Genomic DNA, 15,618 nt, shown 5'->3' with positions numbered 1-15,618 from the left:
GGATTGGCCAGTGCTAAATTGCCCGTAGTGTCCTAAAAAAATGTAAGGTTAATTGTTGGGTTACGGGTATAGGGTGGATACGTGGGTTTGAGTAGGGTGATCATTGCTCGGCACAACATCGAGGGCCGAAGGGCCTGTTCTGTGCTGTACTGTTCTATGTAATTGGATTAACATTCTCGAAGTGGTTGCACCCTTTTTCCGCTGAAACACTTCCAATTCTCTGGAAGCCCCACCCACTGTGGGTGTAGCAGGGAACTGACAGAGATAAAAGGCTATTTCAGCAGTCAGAATCATTACACTCTGACTGTTGTGCGTAAACACTGCGAGGCAGATGGCTAGCAAGGGGGTAAGTCTGCATGTACTCCTGATCGAAGCACTGGTGTGTCCAGGTGACAGCGTGAATTGTACAGCACGGTAGCATAGTGGTTAGCACTGTTGCCTCATCGCTCCAGGGTCCTGGGTTCGATTGCCGGCTTGGGTCACTGTCTGTGCGGAGTCTGCACTTTCTCCCCGTGTGTGTGTGTGGGTTTCCTCCGGGTTTCCTCCCACAGTCCAAAGATGTGCAGGTTAGGTGGATTGGCCGTGCTAATTTGCCCTTAGTGTCCAAAATTGCCCTTAGTGTTGAGTGGGGTTAGTGGGTTATGGGGATAGGGTGGGGGCTTGGGTACGGTGCTCTTTCCAAGAGCCAGTGCAGACTTGATGGGCCGAATGGCCTCTTTCTGCACTATAAATTCTGAGGGAGCGCCGCACTGTGGGAGGGTGTGTACTGAGGGAGCGCCGCACTGTCGGAGGGTCAGTACTGAGGGAGTGCCGCACTGTGGGAGGGTCAGTACTGAGGGAGTGCTGCACTGTGGGAGGGTCAGTACTGAGGGAGCGCCGCACTGTCAGAGGGTCAGTACTGAGGGAGTGCCGCACTGTGGGAGGGTCAGTGCAGAGGGAGCGCCGCACTGTCAGAGGGTCAGTACTGAGGGAGCGCCGCACTGTCAGAGGGTCAGTACTGAGGGAGCGCTGCACTGTCAGAGGGTCAGTACTGAGGGAGCGCCGCACTGTGGGAGTGTCAGTACTGAGGGAGTGCCGCACTGTGGGAGGGTCAGTGCTGAGGGAGTGCCGCACTGTCAGAGGGTCAGTACTGAGGGAGTGCCGCACTGTCAGAGGGTCAGTACTGAGGGAGCGCCGCACTGTCGGAGGGTCAGTACAGAGAGAGCGCCGCACTGTCGGAGGGTCAGTACTGAGGGAGTGCCGCACTGTCAGAGGGTCAGTGCTGAGGGAGCACCGCACTGTCAGAGGGTCAGTACTGAGGGAGCGCCGCACTGTGGGAGGGTCAGTACTGAGGGAGCGCCGCACTGTGGGAGGGTCAGTACTGAGGGTGTTCCGCACTGTGGGAGAGTCAGTACTGAGGGAGCGCCGCACTGTCAGAGGGTCAGTACTGAGGGAGCGCCGCACTGTCAGAGGGTCAGTACTGAGGGAGCGCCGCACTGTCAGAGGGTCAGTACTGAGGGAGCGCCGCACTGTCAGAGGGTCAGTACTGAGGGAGTGCCGCACTGTCAGAGGGTCAGTACTGAGGGAGCGCCGCACTGTCAGAGGGTCAGTACTGAGGGAGTGCCGCACTGTCGGAGGGTCAGTACTGAGGGAGTGCTGCACTGTGGGAGGGTCACTACTGAGGTAGCGCCGCACTGTGGGAGGGTCAGTACTAAGGGAGCGCCGCACTGACAGAGGGTCAGTACTGAGGGAGTGCTGCAGTGTCAGAGGGTCAGTGCTGAGGGAGTGCTGCACTGTCAGAGGGTCAGTACTGAGGGAGTGCCGCACTGTCGGAGGGTCAGTGCTGAGGGAGCGCCGCACTGTCGGAGGGTCAGTGCTGAGGGAGCGCTGCACTGTGGGAGGGTCAGTACTGAGGGAGCGCCGCACTGTCGGAGGGTCAGTACTGAGGGAGCGCTGCACTGTCAGAGGGTCAGTACTGAGGGAGTGCCGCACTGTCGGAGGGTCAGTACTGAGGGAGCGCTGCACTGTCAGAGGGTCAGTACTGAGGGAGTTCCCATTGTAAACAGACTGCCGTCACCCTCTCTGTCACCGCTCGCTATAGTCCGCCTTCTGATCCTCACGGTTCTGCTGAGAACGTGGAGATCCCGACAGACGGGAATGGATAGAGACTTTTGAATTGGATTAACATTGTCGAAGTGGCTGCACCCTTTTTCCGCTGAAACACTTTCAATTCTCTGGAAGCCCCACCCACTGTGGGTGTAGCAGGGAACTGACAGAGATAAAAGGCTATTTCAGCAGTCAGAATCATTACACGCTGACTGTTGTGCGTAAACGCTGAGAGGCAGATGGCTAGCAAGGGGGTAAGTCTGCATGTAGTCCTGATCGAAGCACTGGTGTGTCCAGGTGACAGCGTGAATTGTACAGCACGGTAACATAGTGGTTAGCACTGTTGCCTCATCGCTCCAGCGTCCCAGGTTCGATTCCCGGCTGGGTCACTGTCTGTGCGGAGTCTGCCCGTTCTCCCCGTGTGTGCGTGGGTTTCCTCCGGGTGCTCTGGTTTCCTCCCACAGTCCAAAGATGTGCAGGTTAGGTGGATTGGCCGTGATAAATTGCCCTTAGTGTCCAAAATTGCCCTTAGTGTTGGGTGGGGTTACTGGGTTGTGGGGATATTGTGGGGGTGGGGGCTTGGGCAGGGTGTTCTTCCCAAGAGCCAGTGCAGACTTGATGGGCCGAATGGTCTCCTTCTGCACGATAAATTCTATGAAATTTGCTGCATATTTGTGTTCTGTGCATTCCCCGATATAGACATCTAAGATGCTGGCTCATGTAGTTCAATAGCTTCTCTCTTACACAAAGCTGCTGCATTTCCATCGCTCCCTTCCCCTCCTCAGGTTGTGCCAATGTGCTTCCTAACTGATCTAGCCCTGGCGTGACCCTCCGACAGTGCGGCACTCCGTCAGTACTGACCCTCCCACAGTGCGGCACTCCGTCAGTACTGACCCTCCCACAGTGCGGCACTCCCTCAGTACTGACCCTCTGACAGTGCGGCACTCCCTCAGTACTGACCCTCTGACAGTGCGGCGCTCCCTCAGTACTCACCCTCCCACAGTGCGGCGCTCCCTCAGTACTGACCCTCTGACAGTGCAGCGCTCCCTCAGTACTGACCCTCTGACAGTGCGGAGCTCCCTCAGTACTGACCCGCCCACCGTGCGGCGCTCCCTCAGCACTGACCCTCCCACAGTGCAGCGCTCCCTCAGTACTGACCCTCCCACAGTGCGGCACTCCCTCAGCACTAACCCTCTGACAGTGCGGCACTCCCTCAGTACTGACCCTCCCACAGTGCGGCACTCCCTCAGTACTGACCCTCTGACAGTGCAGAAATCCCTCAGTACTGACCCTCTGACGGTGCGGCACTCCCTCAGTACTGACCCTAGACAGTGCGGCACTCCCTCAGTACTGACCCTCCGACAGTGCAGCGCTCCCTCAGCACTGACCCTCCCACAGTGCGGCGCTCCCTCAGTACTGACCCTCTGACAGTGCGGAGCTCCCTCAGTACTGACCCGCTGACAGTGCGGCCCTCCCTCAGTACTGACCCTCTGACAGTGCGGCGCTCCCTCAGTACTGACCCTCTGACAGTGCAGCGCTCCCTCAGTACTGACCCTCCCACAGTGCGGCGCTCCCTCAGTACTGACCCTCTGACAGTGCGGCACTCCCTCAGTACTGACCCTCTGACGGTGCGGCACTCCCTCAGTATTGACCCTAGACAGTGCGGCATCCCTCAGTACTGACCCTCCGACAGTGCAGCGCTCCCTCAGCACTGACCCTCCCACAGTGCGGCGCTCCCTCAGTACTGACCCTCTGACAGTGCGGCGCTCCCTCAGTACTGACCCTCTGACAGTGCAGCGCTCCCTCAGTACTGACCTTCCCACAGTGCGGCGCGCCCTCAGTACTGACCCTCTGACAGTGCGGCGCTCCCTCAGTACTGACCCTCCCACAGTGCGGCACTCCCTCAGTACTGACCCTCTGACAGTGAGGCACTCCCTCAGTACTGACCCTCCCACAGTGCGGCGCTCCTTCAGTACTGACCCTCCCACAGTGCGGCGCTCCCTCAGTACTGACCCTCCCACAGTGTGGCACTCCCTCAGTACTGACCCGCTGACAGTGCGGCACTCCCTCAGTACTGACCCTCCCACAGTGCGGCGCTCCCTCAGTACTGACCCTCTGACAGTGCAGCACTCTCTCAGTACTGACCCTCTGACAGTGCGGCGCTCCCTCAGTATTAACCCTCTGACAGTGCGGCACTCCCTCAGCACTGACCCTCTGACAGTGCGGCACTCCCTCAGTACTGACCCTCCCACAGTGCGGCACTCCCTCAGTACTGACCCTCTGACAGTGCGGCACTCCCTCAGTACTGACCCTCTGACGGTGCGGCACTCCCTCAGTATTGACCCTAGACAGTGCGGCACTCCCTCAGTACTGACCCTCCGACAGTGCAGCGCTCCCTCAGCACTGACCCTCCCACAGTGCGGCGCTCCCTCAGTACTGACCCTCTGACAGTGCAGCGCTCCCTCAGTACTGACCTTCCCACATTGCGGCACCCCCTCAGTACTGACCCTCCCACAGTGCGGCACTCCCTCAGTACTGACCCTCTGACAGTGAGGCACTCCCTCAGTACTGACCCTCCGACAGTGCGGCACCCCCTCAGTACTCCCTCTGACAGTGCGGCGCTCCCTCAGTACTGACCCTCCCACAGTGCGGCGCTCCCTCAGTACTGACCCTTCCACAGTGCGGCACTCCCTCAGTACTGACCCTCCCACAGTGCGGCGCTCCCTCAGTACTGACCCTCTGACAGTGCGGCGCTCCCTCAGTACTGACCCTCCCACAGTGCGGCACTCCCTCAGTACTGACCCTCTGAGAGTGCGGCACTCCCTCAGTACTGACCCTCTGACAGTGCGGCACTCCCTCAGTACTGACCCTCCCACAGTGCGGCGTTCCCTCAGTACTGACCCTCCCACAGTGCGGCGCTCCCTCAGTACTGACCCTCCGACAGTGCGGTACTCCCTCAATACTGACCCTCCGACAGTGCAGCGCTCTCAGTACTGACCCTCCGACAGTACGGGGCTCCCTCAGCACTGACCCTCTGACAGTGCGGCACTCCCTCAGTACTGACCCTCCCACAGTGCGGCACTCCCTCAGTACTGACCCTCCCACAGTGCAGCACTCTCTCAGTACTGATCCTCCGACAATGTAGTATTCCCTCAGCACTGATCCTCCCACAGTGTGGCACTCCCTCAGTACTGACCCTCCCACAGTGCGACATTCCATCAGTAATGACCCTCCGACAGTGCGGCGCTCCCTCAGTACTGACCCTCCGACAGTGCAGCATTCCATCAGTAATGACCCTCCGACAGTGCGGCGCTCCCTCAGTACTGACCCTCCGACAGTGCAGCATTCCATCAGTAATGACCCTCCAACAGTGCGGCGCTCCCTCAGTACTGACCCTCCGACAGTGCAGCATTCCATCAGTAATGACCCTCCAACAGTGCGGCGCTCCCTCAGTACTGACCCTCCGACAGTGCAGCATTCCATCAGTAATGACCCTCCGATAGTGCGGCACTCCCTCAGTACTGACCCTCCCACAGTACTGCACTCCCTCAGTACTGACCCTCCCACAGTGCGGCTCTCCCTCAGTACTGATCCTCCCACAGTGCGGCGCTCTCTCAGTACTGACCCTCTGACAGTGCGGCACTCCCTCAGTACTGACCCTCCCACAGTGCAGCACTCCCTCAGTACTGATCCTCCCATAGTACGGCGCTCCCTCAGTACTGACCCTCCCACAGTGCGGCACTCCCTCAGTACTGACCCTCTGACAGTGCGGCGCTCCCTCAGTACAGACCCTCCCACAGTGCGGCACTCCCTCAGTACTGACCCTCCCACAGTGCAGCACTCCCTCAGTACTGACTCTCTGACAGTGTGGCGCTCCCTCAGTACTGACCCTCTGACAGTGCAGCGCTCCCTCAGTACTGACCTTCCCACAGTGCGGCACTCCCTCAGTACTGACCCTCTGACAGTGAGGCACTCCCTCAGTACTGACCCTCCCACAGTGCGGCGCTCCCTCAGTACTGACCCTCCCACAGTGCGGCGCTCCCTCAGTACTGACCCTCCCACAGTGTGGCACTCCCTCAGTACTGACCCTCCCACAGTGCGGCGCTCCCTCAGTACTGACCCTCCCACAGTGCGGCGCTCCCTCAGTACTGACCCTCCCACAGTGTGGCACTCCCTCAGTACTGACCCGCTGACAGTGCGGCACTCCCTCAGTACTGACCCTCCCACAGTGCGGCGCTCCCTCAGTACTGACCCTCTGACAGTGCAGCACTCTCTCAGTACTGACCCTCTGACAGTGCGGCGCTCCCTCAGTATTAACCCTCTGACAGTGCGGCACTCCCTCAGCACTGACCCTCTGACAGTGCGGCACTCCCTCAGTACTGACCCTCCCACAGTGCGGCACTCCCTCAGTACTGACCCTCTGACAGTGCGGCACTCCCTCAGTACTGACCCTCTGACGGTGCGGCACTCCCTCAGTATTGACCCTAGACAGTGCGGCACTCCCTCAGTGCTGACCCTCCGACAGTGCAGCGCTCCCTCAGCACTGACCCTCCCACAGTGCGGCGCTCCCTCAGTACTGACCCTCTGACAGTGCAGCGCTCCCTCAGTACTGACCTTCCCACATTGCGGCACCCCCTCAGTACTGACCCTCCCACAGTGCGGCACTCCCTCAGTACTGACCCTCTGACAGTGAGGCACTCCCTCAGTACTGACCCTCCGACAGTGCGGCACCCCCTCAGTACTCCCTCTGACAGTGCGGCGCTCCCTCAGTACTGACCCTCCCACAGTGCGGCGCTCCCTCAGTACTGACCCTTCCACAGTGCGGCACTCCCTCAGTACTGACCCTCCCACAGTGCGGCGCTCCCTCAGTACTGACCCTCTGACAGTGCGGCGCTCCCTCAGTACTGACCCTCCCACAGTGCGGCACTCCCTCAGTACTGACCCTCTGAGAGTGCGGCACTCCCTCAGTACTGACCCTCTGACAGTGCGGCACTCCCTCAGTACTGACCCTCCCACAGTGCGGCGTTCCCTCAGTACTGACCCTCCCACAGTGCGGCGCTCCCTCAGTCCTGACCCTCCGACAGTGCGGTACTCCCTCAATACTGACCCTCCGACAGTGCAGCGCTCTCAGTACTGACCCTCCGACAGTACGGGGCTCCCTCAGCACTGACCCTCTGACAGTGCGGCACTCCCTCAGTACTGACCCTCCCACAGTGCGGCACTCCCTCAGTACTGACCCTCTGACAGTGCGGCGCTCCCTCAGTACTGACCCTCCCACAGTGCAGCACTCTCTCAGTACTGATCCTCCGACAATGTAGTATTCCCTCAGCACTGACCCTCCCACAGTGTGGCACTCCCTCAGTACTGACCCTCCCACAGTGCGACATTCCATCAGTAATGACCCTCCGACAGTGCGGCGCTCCCTCAGTACTGACCCTCCGACAGTGCAGCATTCCATCCGTAATGACCCTCCGACAGTGCGGCGCTCCCTCAGTACTGACCCTCCGACAGTGCAGCATTCCATCAGTAATGACCCTCCAACAGTGCGGCGCTCCCTCAGTACTGACCCTCCGACAGTGCAGCATTCCATCAGTAATGACCCTCCGATAGTGCGGCACTCCCTCAGTACTGACCCTCCCACAGTGCAGCACTCCCTCAGTACTGACCCTCCCACAGTGCGGCTCTCCCTCAGTACTGATCCTCCCACAGTGCGGCGCTCTCTCAGTACTGACCCTCTGACAGTGCGGCACTCCCTCAGTACTGACCCTCCCACAGTGCAGCACTCCCTCAGTACTGATCCTCCCATAGTACGGCGCTCCCTCAGTACTGACCCTCTGACAGTGCGGCACTCCCTCAGTACTGACCGTCTGACAGTGCGGCGCTCCCTCAGTACAGACCCTCCCACAGTGCGGCACTCCCTCAGTACTGACCCTCCCACAGTGCAGCACTCCCTCAGTACTGACTCTCTGACAGTGTGGCGCTCCCTCAGTACTGACCCTCTGACAGTGCGGCGCCCCCTCAGTACTGACTCTCTGACAGTGTGGCTCTCCCTCAGTACTGACCCTCTGACAGTGCGGCACTCCCTCAGTACTGACCCTCTGACAGTGCGGCACTCTCTCAGTACTGACCCTCTGGCAGTGCGGCGCTCCCTCAGTACTGACCCTCTGACAGTGCAGCACTCCCTCAGTACTGACCCTCCCAGAGTGCGGCCCTCCCTCAGCACTGACCCTCTGACAGTGCGGCACTCCCTCAGTACTGACCCTCCCACAGTGCAGCACTCTCTCAGTACTGATCCTCCCATAGTACGCCGCTCCCTCAGTACTGACCCTCCCACAGTGCGGCGCTCCCTCAGTACTGACCCTCCCACAGTGCGGCGCTCCCTCAGTACTGACCCTCCCACAGTGCGGCGCTCCCTCAGTACTGACCCTCTGACAGTGCGGCGCTCCCTCAGTACTTACCCTCCGACAGTGTAGCACTCCCTCAGTACTGACCCTCTGACAGTGCGGTGCTCCCTCAGTACTGACCCTCTGACAGTGCGGCGCCCCCTCAGTACTGACCCTCTGACAGTGCGGCACTCCCTCACTGGGAGGCCAATCTCTAACCAATCAAACTTGTTTTTTTTCCAGAAGACTCCAGACGCCAAGCCAGGGGATAAGCTGGAACGATCCGATGGCCCGATAAGTCACTGGGGCCTGTTTACAGGAGGAAGTGTGATCCACAAGGGTCCAGGTGAGATGGAATTTCAGCCTCTACCACCACCGTCTTCGGTGGGGTGGGGGGGGGGGAGATTAAAATCTAAACATTTAAGAGCTGAACTGACAGCAGTTCCTAATTCGGTTGAGAGCGTGCGCGACCTTCACCGTAGGACAGGAGCAGAAGGGGACAAAAAAGCATGCAAGGCGTTACAGCCCCACCGCTGGAGAGTGGCTGTAATTACAGCGTGACATGTTTACACAGGAAGTTGTTACAGGGCATCATATTGAGTACATACAGAGTGTTCTTCTTAGCCTTTCTCCTATGTCGCTGTTTCACTTGTACTGGTTGAGGATTCTGAGCATGAGAGAGCTCCGGGCAGGCTTTTGCAAAATGGAGGTGGTATTTTGCTCCGGGCATTGTTTACACAGGTAAACGTCAGTAATTTCATTGAAGCCTACTTGTGACAAGAAGCGATTATTATTATTCTAATTCTTATCGTCTCTCAGCCGACCAGGAGGCATCGTCGAAAATAGCCACTGGTAAAACGGTGCCCGGTACGGTTAAGGAGGAGAGCTACGAAACCTTCTCCCAAGGACGAACAGTGACAGTGCACAAGAGTACTTTACCAAGCGGAGAAAACACCAAAGCAGTCGCTGAAGCAAGGAAGCAGATTGGATCAACCACTTACAATCTCTTTAAAGACAACTGCGAGCATTTTGCCACATCTGCCGTGGGTGAACGCAGGTCGACTCAAGTAAGTGCAATCCATTTGCATTTTGGTCGGTCAAATCGGGGCAGGACCTATTCAGTTAATGGTAGAGAGTTGGTGAGAGTTACAGAACAAAGGGATCTAGGGGTACAGGTTCACAGCTTCTTGAAGGTTGAGTCGCAGGTGGACAGGGTGGTGAAGAAGGCATTCAGCATGCGAGGGTTTATTGGTCAGAATATCGAATACAGGAGTTGGGACGTCTTGTTGAAGTTGTACGACATTAGTAAGAACATAAGAACCAGGAGCAGGAGTAGACCATCTGGTCCCTCGAGCCTGCTCCGCCATTCAATGAGATCATGGCTGATCTTTTGTGGACTCAGCTCCACTTTCCGGCCCGAACACCATAACCCTTAATCCCTTTATTCTTCAAAAAACTGTCTTTATCTTCAAAACATTTAATGAAGGAGCCTCAACTGCTTCACTGGGCAAGGAATTCCAGATTCACAACCCTTTGGGTGAAGAAGTTCCTCCTAAACTCAGTCCTAAATCTACTTCCCCTTATTTTGAGGCTATGCCCCCTAGTTCTGCTTTCACCCGCCAGTGGAAACAACCTGCCCACATCTATCCTATCTATTCCCTTGATAATTTTATATGTTTCGATAAGATCCCCCCCTCATCCTTCTAAATTCCAACGAATACAGTCCCAGTCTACTCAACCTCTCCTCGTAATCCAACCCCTTCAGCTCTGGGATTAACCTAGTGAATCTCCTCTGCACACCCTCCAGTGCCAGTACGTCCTTTCTCAAGTAAGGAGACCAAAACTGAACACAATACTCCAGGTGTGGCCTCACTAACACCTTATACAATTGCAACATAACCTCCCTAGTCTTAAACTCCATCCCTCTAGCAATGAAGGACAAAATTCCATTTGCCTTCTTAATCACCTGTTGCACCTGTAAACCAACTTTCAGTGACTCATGCACTAGCACACCCAGGTCTCTGCACAGCGGCATGCTTTAATATTTTATCATTTAAATAATAATCCCGTTTGCTGTTATTCCTACCAAAATGGATAACCTCACATTTGTCAACATTGTATTCCATCTGCCAGACCCGAGCCCATTCACTTAACCTATCCAAATCCCTCTGCACTTTTCGCTTTACCACTCATTTTAGTGTCATCTGCAAACTTGGACACATTGCCCTTGGTCCCCAACTCCAAGTCATCTATGTAAATTGTGAACAATTGTGGGCCCAACACGGATCCCTGAGGGACACCACTAGCTACTGATTGCCAACCAGAGAAACACCCATTAATCCCCACTCTTTGATTTCTATTTATTAACCAATCCTCTATCCATGCTACTACTTTACCCTTAATGCCATGCATCTTTATCTCATGCAGCAACCTTTTGTGTGGCACCTTGTCAAAGGCTTTCTGGAAATCCAGATATACCACATCCATTGGCTCCCCGTTATCTACTGCACTGGTAATGTCCTCAAAAAATTCCACTAAATTAGTTAGGCACGACCTGCCCTTTATGAACCCATGCTGCGTCTGCCCAATGGGACAATTTCTATCCAGGTGCCTCGCTATTTCTTCCTTGATGATAGATTCCAGCATCTTCCCTACTACCGAAGTTAAGCTGACTGGCCTATAATTTCCTGCTCTCGGCCTACCTCCTTTTTTAAACAGTGGTGTCACGTTTGCTAATTTCCAATCCGCCGGGGTCACCCCAGAGTCTAGTGAATTTTGGTAAATCATCATAGATCACACATAAGACCATCAGACATAGGAGCAGATTTAGGCCACTCGGCCCATCGAGTCTGCTCCACCATTCTATCATGGCTGATATTTTTCTCATCCCCATTCTCCTGCCTTCTCCCCATAACCCCGATCCCCATATTAATCAAGAACCCATCAATCTCTGTCTTAAAGACACTCAGTGATTTGGTCTCCACAGCCTTCTGCGGCAAAGAGTTCCACAGATTCACCACCTGCCGGCTGAAGAAATTCCTCCTCATCTGTGTTTAAGGATCGTCCCTTTAGTCTGAGATGGTGTCCTCTGCTTCTAGTTTATCCGACAAGTGGAAACATCCTCTCCACGTCCACTCTATCCAGGCCTGTTAAGTTTCAATAAGATCCCCCCTCATCCTTCTAAACACCAACGAGTATGGAGCCAGAGTCCTCAACCGTTCCACATACGACAAGCTCTTCATTCCAGGGATCATTCTTAGGAACCTCCTCTGGACCCTTTCCAAGGCCCAGCACATCCTTCCCGAGATACGGGGCCCAAAACTGCTCACAATACTCCAAATGGGATCTGACCAGAGCCTTATACAGCCTCAGAAGTACATCCCTGGAATACTGTGTTCAGTTTTGGTCACCCTCCTACAGGAAGAATATTGAAGAGATTTAGATGTTGGGTGGGGGTATTAAGGGCTACGGGACTGAGGTGGGTGGATGGGAGTGAAAACGCAGATCAGGATACGATTGAACAGTGGGACAGGCCATGGAGCGGCTGAACAGTATCATCTAAGGATTGTTTAATTCCTTTCCGTGCCGTTGGGTCGAATGGACACCACCTGCAGTGTTGACCTCCGGGAGCCTCAGCCGTCTGTCGCACACCCTTGGCGAGGACAAACTGCGAGGAGACATTTAAATCTCTGTGCGTGCGGACGCCTGGCCTCTCAAATTCAACCCGTGCTCCATCTCTCTTGCAGGTGGAAAACTTTGAACGTGTGGCGAAGAACGTCGACGGGCACTTGAAAGAAGAATTCAAATTATAAAGGTGCCAGAGGCGATCGTTGAGCCGTGAATTGAGTTTCCAATCGAAGATCATGGCATTTAAAAACCTTCTTTCCTGAGCAGGGGGACAGAAATTCTTCACTGCGTCCGCCACCCCACCTGCGATTTATGCCTCTGTACTCACAGCTTTGCTTTCTGTAAAACTGTCGCAACATTTCTACAAACCGCAATAAAGCAATTTCAGACTAAGAGTGAATGTGCGCCTGGTCTGTTAACTCCCTCTACACTGTACCCCATCAAACACTCCCAGGACAGGTACAGCACGGGGTTAGATACAGAGTAAAGCTCCCTCTACACTGTCCCCATCAAACACTCCCAGGACAGGTACAGCACGGGGTTAGATACAGAGTAAAGCTCCCTCTACACTGTCCCCATCAAACACTCCCAGGACAGGTACAGCACAGGGTTAGATACAGAGTAAGCTCCCTCTACACTGTCCCCATCAAACACTCCCAGGACAGGTACAGCACGGGGTGAGATGCAGAGTAAAGCTCCCTCTACACTGTCCCCATCAAACACTCCCAGGACAGGTACAGCACGGGGTTAGATACAGAGTAAAGCTCCCTCTACACTGTCCCCATCAAACACTCCCAGGACAGGTACAGCACGGGGTTAGATACAGAGTAAAGCTCCCTCTACACTGTCCCCATCAAACACTCCCAGGACAGGTACAGCACGGGGTTAGATACAGAGTAAAGCTCCCTCTACACTGTCCCCATCAAACACTCCCAGGACAGGTACAGCAAGTGGCTATATACAGCGTAGAGCTCCCCCTACACTGTCCCCATCAAAGTCCCAGGACAGGTACAGCACGGGGTAAGATACAGAGTAAAGCTCCCTCTACATTGTCCCCATCAAACACTCCCAGGACAGGTACAGCACGGGGTTACATACAGAGTAAAGCTCCCTCGACACTGTCCCCATCAAACACTCCCAGGACAGGTACAGCACGGGGTTAGATACAGAGTAAAGCTCCCTCTACACTGTCCCCATCAAACACTCCCAGGACAGGTACAGCAAGTGGCTATATACAGCGTAGAGCTCCCCCTACACTGTCCCCATCAAAGTCCCAGGACAGGTACAGCACGGGGTAAGATACAGAGTAAAGCTCCCTCTACATTGTCCCCATCAAACACTCCCAGGACAGGTACAGCACGGGGTTAGATACAGAGTAAAGCTCCCTCTACACTGTCCCCATCAAACACTCCCAGGACAGGTACAGCACGGGGTTAGATACAGAGTAAAGCTCCCTCTACACTGTCCCCATCAAACACTCCCAGGACAGGTACAGCACAGGGTTAGATACAGAGTAAGCTCCCTCTACACTGTCCCCATCAAACACTCCCAGGACAGGTACAGCACGGGGTGAGATGCAGAGTAAAGCTCCCTCTACACTGTCCCCATCAAACACTCCCGGGACAGGTACAGCACGGGGTTAGATACAGAGTAAAGCTCCCTCTACACTGTCCCCATCAAACACTCCCAGGACAGGTACAGCACGGGGTTAGATACAGAGTAAAGCTCCCTCTACACTGTCCCCATCAAACACTCCCAGGACAGGTACAGCACGGGGTTAGATACAGAGTAAAGCTCCCTCTACACTGTCCCCATCAAACACTCCCAGGACAGGTACAGCAAGTGGCTATATACAGCGTAGAGCTCCCCCTACACTGTCCCCATCAAAGTCCCAGGACAGGTACAGCACGGGGTAAGATACAGAGTAAAGCTCCCTCTACATTGTCCCCATCAAACACTCCCAGGACAGGTACAGCACGGGGTTACATACAGAGTAAAGCTCCCTCGACACTGTCCCCATCAAACACTCCCAGGACAGGTACAGCATGGGGTTAGATACAGAGTAAAGCTCCCTCTACACCGTCCCCATCAAACACTCCCAGGACAGGTACAGCACGGGGTTAGATACAGAGTAAAGCTCCCTCGACACTGTCCCCATCAAACACTCCCAGGACAGGTACAGCATGGGGTTAGATACAGAGTAAAGCTCCCTCTACACCGTCCCCATCAAACACTCCCAGGACAGGTACAGCACGGGGTTAGATACAGAGTAAAGCTCCCTCTGCACTGTCCCCATCAAACACTCCCAGGACAGGTACAGCACAGGGTTAGATACAGAGTAAAGCTCCCTCTACACTGCCGTGACACCACATATGATGATGTGGTGTACTCTGAGGCAGAGGCAGCTCGGATGCCGTCAGACAAGGTGGGATTGAGCCTGGCTCCCTGTGGGGCAAGCTGCTGCCCTTCCCTCCACTGCTGTGCTTTATTCTGCACAGGGGCTGCCCTGCTTCACAATTCTGCTCCAACGGGAAACTTTCTCCTGGCTTCACGCAAGGTCAGCACAGCGTGCGAGGTTAAGCAAGGCTGCAAATTGGATGAATTATCAAACCGACTGAAAGCCACTTTCACATATCCAGCGCATCCTCACCAACAACATCCTCACCGTCTCTTAAGAGTCACGTCCGTGCCGACCAGCACTTCAACCACTTTTCCCACGGCAAGATCCGGCGCACTGGAATTGTGTGTGGTGGAGTCAGGGAGGAACTCTGGCTCGGACATCGGGGAGAGTTCCTGCATTCTCTATCCAAATCGCAGACTCAGGATCTGATACCTCCGCCTGCGAAGGCCAGGCACAGACGTGCTTCACCCAGAGGACCAGGCCACCGACCCTGCAGAACTCCTTCAGTGCCACAGGACATCCCCGCGGGGGAACCCTGACCCCAACCTGGAATACCACCCATTCAGCTGGCACTTGCCAAGGCTCTCGGGCTGTCTCGGCCGAGCCCAACATGAGACATATTCGCCATGGATCACAGTGGTTCTCACTGCGAGGGGGGAGGGGCCGTGGGGATGGGGATAGAGGGGGGTGCCTTTAATTCTTGGCTGTTGCTGTTCCGTATCCTAACTCCCTACCAGCCCCATTGACACATCAACACCCACCTCTATCGCTGTAACCTCCTCCAGCCCCTACACTTCCTCCCTATCTCTGTAACCTCCTCCAGCCCCTACACTTCTCCCTATCTCTGTAACCTCCTCCAGCCCCTACACCCCCTCCCTATCTCTGTAACCTCCTCCAGCCCCTACACCCCCTCCCTATCTCTGTAACCTCCTCCAGCCCCTACACCCCCTCCCTATCTCTGTAACCTCCTCCAGCCCCTACACCCCCTCCCTATCTCTGTAACCTCCTCCAGCCCCTACACCCCTCCCTATCTCTGTAACCTCCTCCAGCCCCTACACCCTCCTCCCTATCTCTGTAATCCTCCTCCAGCCCCTACACCCCCCTCCCTATCTCTGTAACCTC

The 15,618-nt window shown here is 55.7% G+C and overlaps 2 protein-coding genes across 3 annotated transcripts in view; one reads left to right on the top strand and one right to left on the bottom strand.

The window, feature by feature from the left end:
* The first annotated feature begins 267 nt into the window (after nucleotides 1–267).
* On the top strand, nucleotides 268–12,490 carry LOC119958679 (phospholipase A and acyltransferase 3-like). Of its 2 annotated transcripts, none has more exons than XM_038787255.1 (4): nucleotides 268–346; nucleotides 8,712–8,814; nucleotides 9,288–9,535; nucleotides 12,215–12,490. In XM_038787255.1, exons 1-4 carry the CDS (start codon nucleotides 332–334, stop codon nucleotides 12,278–12,280), a joined length of 432 nt encoding a protein of 143 aa, XP_038643183.1. In that variant the 5' UTR covers nucleotides 268–331; the 3' UTR covers nucleotides 12,281–12,490. The 2 variants fall into 2 exon arrangements, with proteins under 2 accessions (XP_038643183.1, XP_038643184.1); XM_038787256.1 differs by having other exon boundaries at nucleotides 278–346; nucleotides 8,715–8,814.
* A 2,116-nt stretch (nucleotides 12,491–14,606) lies between these two features.
* Nucleotides 14,607–15,618, bottom strand: part of LOC119958593 (aminopeptidase Ey-like) — a 118,004-nt gene continuing 116,992 nt past the window's right edge. Inside the window, exon 19 of the mRNA XM_038787073.1 lies at nucleotides 14,607–14,681. Coding sequence (XP_038643001.1) covers nucleotides 14,607–14,681 — 75 coding nt within the window. The remainder of the gene's footprint in view (nucleotides 14,682–15,618) is intronic.

This window comes from Scyliorhinus canicula, chromosome 30 (genome assembly GCF_902713615.1).
Source record: "Scyliorhinus canicula chromosome 30, sScyCan1.1, whole genome shotgun sequence".
NCBI classification, from domain to species: Eukaryota; Metazoa; Chordata; class Chondrichthyes; order Carcharhiniformes; family Scyliorhinidae; genus Scyliorhinus; species Scyliorhinus canicula.
Note: the sequence above shows the minus strand (reverse complement) of the source record. Positions and strands in the feature narration are given on the sequence as shown.